Genomic DNA, 12,465 nt, shown 5'->3' with positions numbered 1-12,465 from the left:
GACAAATTCAGCTCTTTTATTATCATCTCACAATAAATCTCTTTAAACATAATGTGATATAAATTATTTAACATTCCCTTCAGTCATTCACACATAACTACACGGGCCACCAACAACAATATACAGTAATTAATCTTTTTACCACAGAGAACAAAAGAAAAGTTGATCACCGGAGGATTTATATGCTCCTGTGTAAAACAAAAAAAATGCTGAACTGTCGTTCCTCATAAATGATCACATCTCATAAACTAGATATTTATTGTAACTTAAAAATCTCCCCGCTCAGCTCAACTCAGCTCATCCTAAAACCAAATGAATGAATAAATAAAAAAATATCAGGGCTCCGTCACTGTCATCACCCAGCATCATATTTGTTTTCTTCTCAGACCACGTTCTAAATGAAAAATTAAATCTGTGATGAATTCCATTAAATGAATCCTGTTATATTAATAAACTAGCACTGTGCAACCAAACCTTGTTTTCATTGTCATTGTACAGAAAATATTACCATTGTCACTGTACAGAAAAGACAGGCCGATACAATAAACCTCAAAAGAAATGAAATAACAATCACCAGGTGTTTTCCTTTGGAATAAAAACAAAGCATTTAAATCTTTGCGTGTCAAACGATTCAATTATTTTATATGATTCACAATAAGCTTCCGTTTTTGATTAGAGTTAAAGAAACAATCCTATCCTTCCTGTTAAAAGCCTCAAGACTCATTTCAGGAGAATTAGTTTGTGTCACTGTCGCTGTCAGAATTATTGGACTCTCCGAACTGTTGGCTGGCTAAATAATGAAGCTCTTGTGGCTCCAATGAAGTCATTTTACCATCAGCTCCGATTTTCATTGGCTGGATCAGCTGCTCCCTGAAAGAAAAGCATGTTAGTGGTTACTTACAGCTGATGTCATTCTAAACTGAAAGCACAATGACAGCACCGCTGCTTGTAAGCTTTGGGTTTCCTGAAGTCACTTTATTACCTGGAGAGTTTATCGAACATTTTGACCAGTTTCATGGCTTCGTATTCTTTCTGTTCTTCAGTCATTCCCTCCATAGGGTTAGGCTGCTCCTCCTCCACACGGCCGGTCACTGGATTGATGCTGTACAAGACAAAAAAAATACAAAATCAGATTTTTTTTTTTCTAACTTACAGGTGGCTTTTATGGTTTCTAACAATGCCGTACTGAGGTTTTGCCTCTCTGTACTCCTCGGTATCGCTGTCCTCATCTTCTGAGTAATGTCCAGGGTCTCGGCCGCCTCTCATCAGTCCCCGAGCGGCCAGCAGCCCTGCTGCGTTACCATAACCTGTGTACTTGATAAACCTGGAAACTGATAGACAGAAAAGAATCAATTATTTTATTACAAAAGATTGTTTCTTCAACTTTTGGCTAAATCTATATATACGTGTATATATATATATATATCTACTGTATATATGTTATTCCAAACTTGCTATTCATCAAATAATCCTGTTTTCAACATCAATAAATAATAAGAAATGCTTTTTGAACACCAAATAATCATATTAGAATTATTTCTGATGGCTCATTTGACACTTAAGACTGGAGTAACTGCTGCTGAAATTTCAGTTTTGCGTCACAGGAATAAATTATATTTTAAAATAAATTAAAAAGAAAAAAAAAAGTGCATTAAATTGTAAGAATATTTTACAATATTACTGTACTACTGATCAAATAAATACAGCTTTGGTGAGCATAAGATACTTATTTTTTATTTTTTAAGAATTAAATAAATCTAAGCAATCAAGTTATTATAACATAAGATGTTAATATGTAAGGGGGTTATTTTTGCAGTCCCTTCTAGAATACATGATTTATTCTTAAATTAAAATGGCATTAAATTCACATAAATTTGCATTTTCCAAACTACAGTAAAGAAATGTACTAGTGTTCCTAAAATAATTTTGCTCAAAAAAAAAAAAAAAAAAGTTTAAAATACCCTCTTTTTTTAATGTGTAATCTCAATATTCCATTGATTTTGTGTATTTTTAATGATAATGTAACCTACCACTCTCCTTGCACAGCACAAACAAGAACTCAGCCGCACAGTGCTTCACGTCCGTGTCTATGTGTGTCATTAGACGCACTAGCTTGTTCCGTAGAGCGTTCCCGACCTCAGGTCTGTTTTTGACATCTCGTAATGGTGGAAGCACCTGTGTAGACACGCAAACATACACTTTCATTACCCAAAAAGAAAACATCTCTCAAGTCCACAATCGAGTTTTCAACAAATCTCACCTTCATCCGTAAAAACTTCCTGGTCTCTCTGTGGATGCGAGCACTTTCCGTCAGTAGATTTAACGAGGGCAGCAGTGTTTCTTTCAGCTTGTTTCCCTGGAAACAATGTCAACAAGTTGAGCAGTTAAACTGTTGAACACTGGAGCTCCAGCTGTGTCCTGGTGCAGAAATCCCTCAAAGCGTTCCCTTCACACCCAGCACAAAAACAATAACAGCAAAGCCAGCACAAACAGGTGTAGAGCAGCTCCCAGAAAAGAAAGAACCAAAATAACTTCATCGCAGACGTTTCTCCTCAAGCTAACACAGCAAAATTCAAGTCCAATTATATTTGCATTCACAATAAATTGTTTCAAAGCAGCTTTGAAACAATTTCATGTCATGTTTTTTAGATGTACTTATAAAAGTTGTATAATCTGTAAATTAATTCTAAATGAATGTAAAGTAATTTTTATTTTTAACTTTTAACTTTTTTTTTAATGGATAAAAAATTAATGAATATGTAAATAACAACTCACAAAATGTGTATTTCTATATATAAATTGTATATTTACAAAGACAAACAAAAATGATGTTTAGTGTGATTGTAAAGTGTGATTTCGGACCAATGAGATTTCACTGTGGGCGGGGCCACCCACCACTGGAAGAAATGTGAACGTTCCAAGCAGCAACCTTTCAGTCTCTTTCTTGAAATCAACACGGAAGTGACTTAAACCGCAATTCATCGACTGGCCACTAAAGACTGGCTCCAAAAGGGAGTCTATCCCATAGATGCCCCATGTTAAAGTGTCCAGGTGGGCGTGGTTTCAGCAACCAGCTCCACCCACATCCTGCCTCTTTGCTCATTTTCGATTATCCAGGAGTGATGCATGGTGATGTGCTGCCAAGATGGCGACAGCTGGCTCTGCCCACTTTGGGCTTCAAAAATACTCTTCAGAAACCCATGGGTGATGTCACGGATACTGTGTCCATGTTTTTATACAGTCTATGGAACGTTTTACTGTGTTTTAACCTTTTTAAATGATGTTTTGAAATATTAACAGTACACTTTTGCACAACAGAAGTATTCCGTTGCTCACCCGGTCGAGTCTTTTCTCCAAAAACTCCACCAGCACCTTGACGGCGTCCATGTTGACACCCATGTACTCGATAGAGCCCTGCTGGACTTTAGGCATCAGCAAAACGTCAAGACATGGAAGCGGCAGGTTCCCCAGAAGGTTCACCGTGTGGCTGTAAAACAAATTCACATCAAATTTGCTTTCTTTTACAAATCAGCTAATTAACTGGGATTGAGATCCCTGTGGATTTGCTCTAATTTGTTACCAAACTCTACAAATCAGAGCAAGACACATGGTGGGAATCTGTGCCAGTGTCTCACTGTCTCCTAATTTTTTAAATAACTCTGCAAATCAGAGCAAGACACATGGTGGGAATCTGTGCCAGTGTCTCACTGTCTCAATGCATTATTGAGAAACTGTATCCTTGTTTTTTTTATCTTTTTTCTTATGTATATCTTTTTGTGTTTTTTTTTGTGTGTAGGCCTTTGCATCTCCTCCGTGCGCCCTACCCCCCCAACCATCTCCTCCGTGCGCTCCTCTCCCTCTGAGGTGCTCATGATGCAGTGTCTCAGTATGGCACCCAGGTGTCTGTAAGTGGCTGCTTCCTCCTGCAACACACACACACACACATAAACATGCAATTATACAAATTTGTGTCCTCATACACCACACAAACACGCTCACACACACTAATTAAATACTGTTATTTACACTGAGAGAACAGATCAAATTTCTGTGGGTGTGTAATGCTTATTCAGCAAAATGTGGGAATGAAACTGACACGCTTTTGTGGGATTCAGAGAAAATTAGAAAATGAAAAATAACTTAATATCTTATCACAATATTAAGAAGCAGGCAACAAAATTAAACACATTTAATCTACAGATAGGAATGCACAATCCCCAAATATCGGTATTGTTTTTTTTTCTTAATTTTTTGTAATTATATAATTTTATTATTTCTATTTTCTTTTTTAATTATTGCAACAGTCTCAATAGGCAGATGATGGCAATAATGTTTTTTAATGAACAAATCAGTATTTATTTATAAAATCGGCCATCATATTTGTTAGCACTGAACATGAATAACAAATGAAATATTGTAATCAAAAATAGAAACTGTGGTCTTTAATGATATATATATCCATTTCTTTCTTGTGACTTTGGGGATATAATATGGCCAAACAAGTTCTTCACAGGTTTCATGAGATACAATCATTAAAATTTAGGAAACAGCAGCACTGTCACTGTTTGCCCACAAAATATTGCCTGACACAATTGAATGTGGTGGCACAGACTCACCTCATCCACCTTACGGCGGTTGGAATCAAAGGTGACGTTAAAGAGGATCTTCAGGATCTCCATGACTCGCTCCGTCTCCTGCCTCCCCAGCGGGGGCAGCTCTGAGCAGCCGTCAAAGCCTGCACGGGCCACCTCGTACGTGTCAGGCCAGCAGAGGCCGAGCGTGGCATCCAGAGCCTCCGACAGCAGACTAACACCCCGCAGCTCGCGTGCCAGCTGGGCTCTTATGTCCACACGCAGGGCGGTGATCAGGAACGTGAGGCGCAGGTCGAAGAATCGCACATCGTGGTTCCACTGTGGCTCGCGGCACTGTTTCAGCCTCTTGGCCAATCCCACAATCAGGTGGAGCTCCGCCCCCGCCTCCTGAGCCGCCTCGCTGTTGAACACGATGTTACACAAGCACTTCAGGGCCTCCACGATCACTTCCAGGTCTGGGATTTCGGGCGTGACGCCCTCTCCCTGACCAAGGCCAGCATGTCGGATCAGGATCTGCATGGCGTGGCGGGTGGCAAAGGGAGCCAGGCTCTTCTTGTCACGGGACAGGATACGGATGGTTTCCAAGCAGGCCAGCTGACAGGATGGCTGGAGGTCTCTCTCTAGGAAGCCCAGCACTAATTCGCCCAGACGCTGAGAGACAAGAGAGAGATAAGGTGAACAGCAGCAACAATGTACACCATCACTTTATGAGTCAGAGTTTACAATGGACAGTATCAAATTTGTGCACCAGTGTTTTTTCTTTTTACTACTTAATTACTTTTACATTTTTTTATTATTATTTTACATTTTAAATTAAAATATATATTAAATTAAAATGTAAATATATATATATATATATATATATATATATATATATATATATATATATATATATATATATATATGTGTGTGTGTGTAAAAATCAGAAATACATCAAATAATTTACAAATAAAAATTTACAAATTATGAAACATACATTACAATTTCAGAGTTTGGATTCTGTGGGGTTTTTTTTTTTATTATGTTTTTGAAAGAAGCCTCTACATTATGCTCAACAAGGCTGCATTTATTTGATCAGAAATACAATAAGAACTGCAAAATCCGAGTGAAATGTTATTACAGTTTAAAATAACTGTCTATGTTGTCTATTTTAATATATTATAAAATGTCATTTATTTCTGTGATGGCAGAGCTGAAATCATTCAAACCTTCAGAAATCACTTTCAGAAATCCCTCTAATATCCTGATTTAATGCTCAAGAAACCTATCATAGTATTATTAATGTTGAAAACAATTGTGCTGCTTAATATTTTTGTGTAAACATTTGTATTTTTTATTAGATTTTTTTTTCCAGAACTCTTTGATGAATAGAAAGTTCAAAAGAACGGCATTAAAAAACAAAAAAAAAACAAAAAACAGAAATCTTTTATAACATTAGAAATGTATTTACTGAGACTTTTGGTCAATTCAATGCTTCCTTGCTAAATAAAAAAGTATTTCTCTCTCTCTTTCTTTCAAAAAATAAAAAATCTTGACTGAAGTCACACATTTGAAGGGTGGTGTATATATTTTAGATTTTAAATATAAAATACATAAAGGGATATAAAAAGAAAAAAATAGAAATTAAAATTACAAATATACAACATATTTAAAGGGGTCATATGACGTTGCTAAAAAGAAAATTATTTTGTGTATTTGGTGTAATGCAACATGTTTATGCGGTTTAAGGTAAAAAAAAAACAACAACATTATTTTCCATATACTGTACATTATTGTTTCTAATTTGTGATCGGAGAAACGACAAACAACAAGCGCTACTCTACACTGCTCAAAACTTGCATTTGAATCATCAGTGACAAAGTCTTTAAATATGAAAATGTACTTACAGGCTAAGAGTCAGAAGTGCCAGACTGTCCTTACAAAGTTGGAATTGCCCCACTTTATAGAAACAGCCTTTGTGCACAGACGCATTGTAGGCTACTCTTCCAGGTTCTAGAACAGTGTTGTAGATACAACTTAACCAATGATTTCTAGTTGTGTCCTCTTTTGGAAGACCAAACAAAGTAGTATCGCTTTCACAATGAAACACAGCCTCTCCATGAACAGAGAGTCTTAAATTTTATAAAGAATATCTCTTTGGGTTTGAGATTTTAGTCATTGCAACTTTAGGGATCTTATCTATGCACAAACAGCTTGTAACACTCCAAAGTAACACTTGAAATTGCATTATATGACCCCTTTAAAAAAAATCACATATAAATTGTAAAAAATACATGAAAATTATGTCTCTGACCCTATCAGAACAGATTTATTGAGAATCCCACCAATTAAGAAAAACTTTTAGAGGCTACATAAGGGAATCTCATGGGTGTTATTTTCATGCAATTCAGTGGACAAAAAATTTCAGCTTTGAATTCATGCTTTGAAACACACTTGAGACCTGTTTTTGCTAGAGTAGCAACATAACAACATCATGTCCATTTTCCCCGCTCTTCCCAAGGATATTTAATAAATCACATTGGGTGTTGTAGAAATAGATGCCTGGAGTTCCTGAGAGGGATCATTCATTATTGTTAGAGTAGACAGCTCGCTATACACGTGTGGAAGACTGACAACTCCTCAAATTCTCCCTGACTGTGTTTCACTGCCGAGACCTCCAACTGTCTCACTCTAGAATTTACAGTTACCAAATTGGACTCCAACTGTGACACGTCCTAACATAACCCAGTCAAGCAATGAACAAATTGAGATCTGTTTGAAACCCATCTGTGACACCACACTGTGATAACCAAATATAACAGCATTATGGTGTTACAGTTTTTACCAGGGGTTTCCAAAGGGTAAAATGCTATGGAAATAATTATGTACTAATAATTATTTAGAATTTATAAAAATATTTTCCAAATAATACATTAATAATTTATTTCGCCTTTAGTATAAATGACATGATAATTATTAAATTAAAACAGCAAAAAAAAATATTTATGTTTAATGTTTATAGTCTATACCAGGGGTTTTCAAAATGTGATTTGCAAAATATTTGGGAGGGAAAAAAGGTGTAAAAAAAATCTGCTTATACAAACAAGCATACAAACTAATCTGTTATTACTCATTCATAAAAATGACATGGTACATGCATAATACTGAGCAAACAACAACAGTTTAACATAAACAGTTACGCAAAACTTCAGACGTGTAGATAAGTTTTGTCTTTTGTGACTAGTCCCACAATGTTCTGGAATGTTCCAGAAAGTACTAGAATATTACAGAATGTTACAGAAACTTCTAGAATGTTCCCATCCTTGCAAAAACAAGAAAAAACAAGCAAAATTAGTACAAAAACTTATCTGTACTAAAGCAATGTTTTATAATTAATGATAGAAGTTCTAAAATTTACCTGACTACATATTTACCAAAATATTGAGGCTACGTGAAAATAAATTTTACAATAATAGTTAGCACTAAAGAATTACAGACGAACTATAAAAAAATTAAGCAAAACTAATTTTTGTTACATTTTGTAATTATTTTGAATTCAACTAAGATTTTCCAGATCGTATTTTAATGATTTCTTTTGGCTTTAGTATAAATTTTGTAATTATTTTGAATTCAAAAATAGCAACAAAAAATCTGTATAATATCACACTTACTGTTTTTCTCATTTCTTTTGGCTGTAGTATAAACAGTATAAAGAGAAAGAGAGTTCTTTGCAAGGCGGTCATTATTTTGGGGGGTCCTTGGCATCAAAAAAGGTCTATACATCTCAGTGCAAATGTGATTTACTGTAGTAGTGCTTTTTGTAAAGTGGTGTATATTGCTGTTGAAGCCCAAAGTTGCATATTATAAGCGTACTTGGCAACTCTGATGACCAGAGTGAACATAGAACTAAACACTAAAATTAACAAACACAAAAAAATAATATAAAAAGAATAACAGTGATGATAGTGAAAAGTGGTAATAGCCAAATCTGCAACAAAAATCTTGCATTCTCTACTCCTTTTTAAAAGATATCCTATTTGTACATGAATTTATGACTAACATTTTTTTGTTTGCATGAAGAATTGATTTTTCTCTGCTTTCCTCAACACACCAGAACAGACCTCGGGCCATTTTCGGGTCGTGACCCATCAGTTGAGAACCACTGGTCTAGATATTAGCATTGGCCAGTTAAAGACTCGTATAGATCGACTACTAGTTTCAACATCACCAATGTACTCAAATGGGAAAATATTACTGGTATAAACAATGCAAATGGAATAAGACAGCATACAGATAAAGATCTCATTTGTTCCACTGCCAAAGATATCATTTTCGACTTGTTTCTGAACCACATTGATTCCCATGAAACATTCTCCAACCATATCAACACAGTGTCATCTTACAAAGCCCTAAAGCGTATTTCTTTATATTTCTGTAATACTCCCATCATGTGATACTATAAAACCTTCTTTGTTATACAGTAAAGTCAAAATACCAGATACATCTAGCATTAGACAATCAGGAATGAGAAATAGGCTTTGGGTTCTATGCTAATGCTACGCTACATCTGAAACTTCAAGCTACCCATAAGGTACCCAAATACCTCTTCTTGCAAATGTCCATCCTGCCAAAAAAGGCGAGCACATAAAGTCAAACCAAGGACACATTACAATAGTACTATAAAATATGATTCAATAGATATCACTTGATATAAGCACACAAGCTTCTTATATTTATTGCAAATCAATTTGGCAATGAAATATTAATGACTATTTATGAATACTGAAAGTAATGTATCTAAAATGGCTAGACAAAGCATTACAAAGCTTGTTGTTCAGGGTTGAATTGCTGACTGCTTGCATTATAATGTCGAGTTAGGCTTACCTCTCTGTCTTCCTCCTCCCCAGAGGTAAATGAAAAACACTGTGATTTCTAAAAGAGAAAAAAGAACATAATGTGGAACACCGACACATACATTTATGCATAAATACAAAAATACTTTAATGGAAAATCCACTCAAAACTGAAAATCTATTGAAAATTTTTTCAGCCAAAGGTCATCCAAGATGTAGATGAGTTTGTTCCTTAATCAGACCAGATTTGGAGAAATGTGGCATTACATTGCTTGCTCATCAATGGATTCTTTTGCAGTGAATGGGTGCCGTCAGAATGAGAGTCCAAACAAAAAGATCTCAATAATCCACAAGTAATCCACAACCATCCAGTCCATCAATTAACATCTTGTGAAGCAAAAAGCTGCATGTTTGTAATCAAAAAATGCATCAAGCCAATTTAAACCATTGCTTCAGATCAAAATACAAGTCTATAATCCATAACAATGCTTCCTCAAGTTAATAAGTCCATGCCCATTTGTCCTCTCACATCAAAATCCACCGACATATTTTTTAAGAACTGTTTTGGACTCGTTTTGCTTGTAAACGGTGATCTGTGCATATTTCTCTCCCGATTCAGACAAAACTACGTTTTCATTAGAGAAAGCAATATTATGGACAGAGAACTTGTATTTTAGATGGAAGCAACGGTTTGAAGTTAAAAATGTCTTAATGTTGGAACACGCAGCTTGTCGATTCACTATTCATTAACTGATGGACTGGAATGGTGTGGATTTCTTGTGGATTATTGTGATGTTTTTATCAGCTGTTTGGACTCTCATTCTGACGGCACCCATTCACTGCAGATGATCCATTGGTGAGCAAGTGATGTAATGCTACATTTCTCAAAACCTATTCTGATGAAGAAACAAAGTCATCTACATCTTGGATGGCACTTGGATTTACATTTTTGGGGTTTTAAGTTGTAAATGTAAATTAAAACCAAAACATCAAACCAAGTGGGATTTTTTTTGAAAGCGATTTTATTAATTATTATAAACATTATTAAAACAACTGGTTTGATCATTTAATGCAATGAAATTTATACATTTGTAAATCTGACTTAGTGTCCAAATATTTTTTATGGGGTGGGGTCACTTCATATTTAAACATACAGCATATGTGTAATGCAATGGGAAAAAAAATGACAAAATCTATCTGCATGAGCAATAACAACAACAACAAAAAAATTAAAATAATAATGTAAATCTTGTACAGGCTGTAAATTCAATGGTAATTTTAATTTATAATCTCTTGATATGTATCAGCGACACATCAGTTCTGTCCCAAAGCATGATTAGAGTGCTTAACCACATGAACCTCTGTGATACCGGCTCACGAAGCATCAGGATCAGCCTAAGAAATCTATTTATGTTGCTTGAGTCCTAATCTAACCAACGTCACACAAAGTTCTTTAACTCAAATGACTTTGCTTATTTTTCCGAGGTTTCTGGGCGGATTTAAATTTACCCACTAACCTATTTCCCATGTGGATCATTTGTTAAGATTTCAAAGGCCTTTCTGGTTTTGTCTTTTTAAACCTTTTGATAGGATTTTAGGTATATAATCTAAAAAGGAAGGCCCCAGTAGTAGCAGTACATGAAGTACCAAATATCACTGCATAAAGTACTTATAATTATGACAACATATTGCTCGAAAGGAATGTTTTTCAGAGGAGTCGAGTAAAGCTCTGCACTGCTGTTGACATCAGAGCATGTCTGCTTCATTTCAAGCTATTTTGCTGTTGTAAAGAATTATGTATTGTCTTTCTGAATGCCTGTTATTATAACAAAATAATAAATGACAACATGAACAAACCCTTTGGTACTTATTCTATTCTATTCTATTCTTCATTTGAATATGATATTTCTAATTTTCTTTTATTTCAATATTCTAATTTTTTTTTTTTTGGTATAATATTATGTAAAAACATAACGTTCCTGATAAACATCCACATCTATACGGGTAAATGACGTTCATTTTTTAGTGTTATTACTATGCATTTGCATAATTTGAAACATAATGCATTATTCTGATCATGGAAGCTCCTCATCGATGGTGTTTTTCATGCAATATTTACAAAACAGAGGACTATTGTATCAACCAAATGTCACAGTGCAGTAAACTCTAAAATATGCAATATTTACAAAAATATATGTCTCTTATGGTATCACAAAAGAAACACTTTCCATATGCACAAAACAGTCACGTCCTCCCAGAATATTCACATCCATCATCTTATAACAGTCCGTATTTACATGAACCTGATATGTACCTCCTTGTTAAAGGTCTGTAGAGCTGTCAGTGCGGCGTCCTGGTCGCCTGTTTCCATCTTCTCTATGATGACATTTAAGTCCATTTTCATCGCTGTTCCACCCTTCTGCTTTCAGGAAGAGCCAAAAATCATGTAAACACAATCAGCTTTACCCGAGCGATACGGTAGCTCTTGGATGATGCGATTAAAGAAGCATTGGAATCATGGGATTTGTAGTGAAGAACACAGGTGAAGACTACCATAAAGTCAGGCCTGCGCATTGTTTGTTGTGATTGGCGCGGCTGTGCGAACGACGTCTTAACGATCCAATCATAGACTGCGAGAAGGAGTGACACTAGCCAATCACGTCGTAGGAGGCGGGACTTGTCGGTATACATGACGAGATGGGCTACTCAACTCTTGATAATGCTGATGTTTTATAACATCAGTGTAGCAATAACGTTATAAGAAATGCATTTTGTGCTGTCTTTTTTCCTGCAGCAAGTTTTTTTTTTTTTTGTGTTTCCTTTATTTGGTAATATCTACTGGGACAAAGCATAAAAAAAATGCAAAATAGTATAGGGTTCTGTATCAATAACAAATTGAAATAAATGAGTGTGAATTTTGTGTGAATTCTGAAGAAGAATGATTTAACCTGTGAATTTTGCAGACAGGAAGAAGAAGCAATTTTTGCATTTGTTCACTGTTTGTTTGCATCACTGTAGCCTTATTTATTTATTTATTTTTTA

The 12,465-nt window shown here is 35.3% G+C and overlaps 1 protein-coding gene across 1 annotated transcript; it reads right to left on the bottom strand.

Moving 5' to 3' along the window:
* Position 1: 1 nt before the first annotated feature.
* On the bottom strand, positions 2-11,976 carry LOC109050883 (synembryn-A). The gene is made up of 11 exons (XM_042715141.1): positions 11,738-11,976; positions 9,456-9,503; positions 4,617-5,243; positions 3,834-3,923; positions 3,564-3,566; positions 3,337-3,489; positions 2,261-2,356; positions 2,031-2,175; positions 1,187-1,331; positions 983-1,102; positions 2-870 (listed from the first exon to the last, which is right to left on the bottom strand). Exons 1-11 carry the CDS (start codon positions 11,825-11,827, stop codon positions 735-737), a joined length of 1,653 nt encoding a protein of 550 aa, XP_042571075.1. The 5' UTR covers positions 11,828-11,976; the 3' UTR covers positions 2-734.
* Positions 11,977-12,465: the final 489 nt, after the last annotated feature.

This window comes from Cyprinus carpio, chromosome A25 (assembly GCF_018340385.1).
Source record: "Cyprinus carpio isolate SPL01 chromosome A25, ASM1834038v1, whole genome shotgun sequence".
Lineage (NCBI taxonomy): Eukaryota > Metazoa > Chordata > Actinopteri > Cypriniformes > Cyprinidae > Cyprinus > Cyprinus carpio.
The sequence above is the reverse complement of the archived record's forward strand: the minus strand, read 5'-3'. Positions and strand labels throughout refer to the sequence as shown.

Bases quoted from the DNA above. Each gene is read 5' to 3' on its own strand.
- LOC109050883 (XM_042715141.1), bottom strand. From the start codon at position 11,827: ATGAAAATGGACTTAAATGTCATCATAGAGAAGATGGAAACAGGCGAC. The intron at 1,103-1,186 runs GTACGGCATTGT...TGTCTTGTACAG, and splicing joins TACAGAGAGGCAAAACCTCA to CATCAATCCAGTGACCGGCC. The intron at 871-982 runs GTAATAAAGTGA...CTTTTCTTTCAG, and splicing joins ATGTTCGATAAACTCTCCAG to GGAGCAGCTGATCCAGCCAA.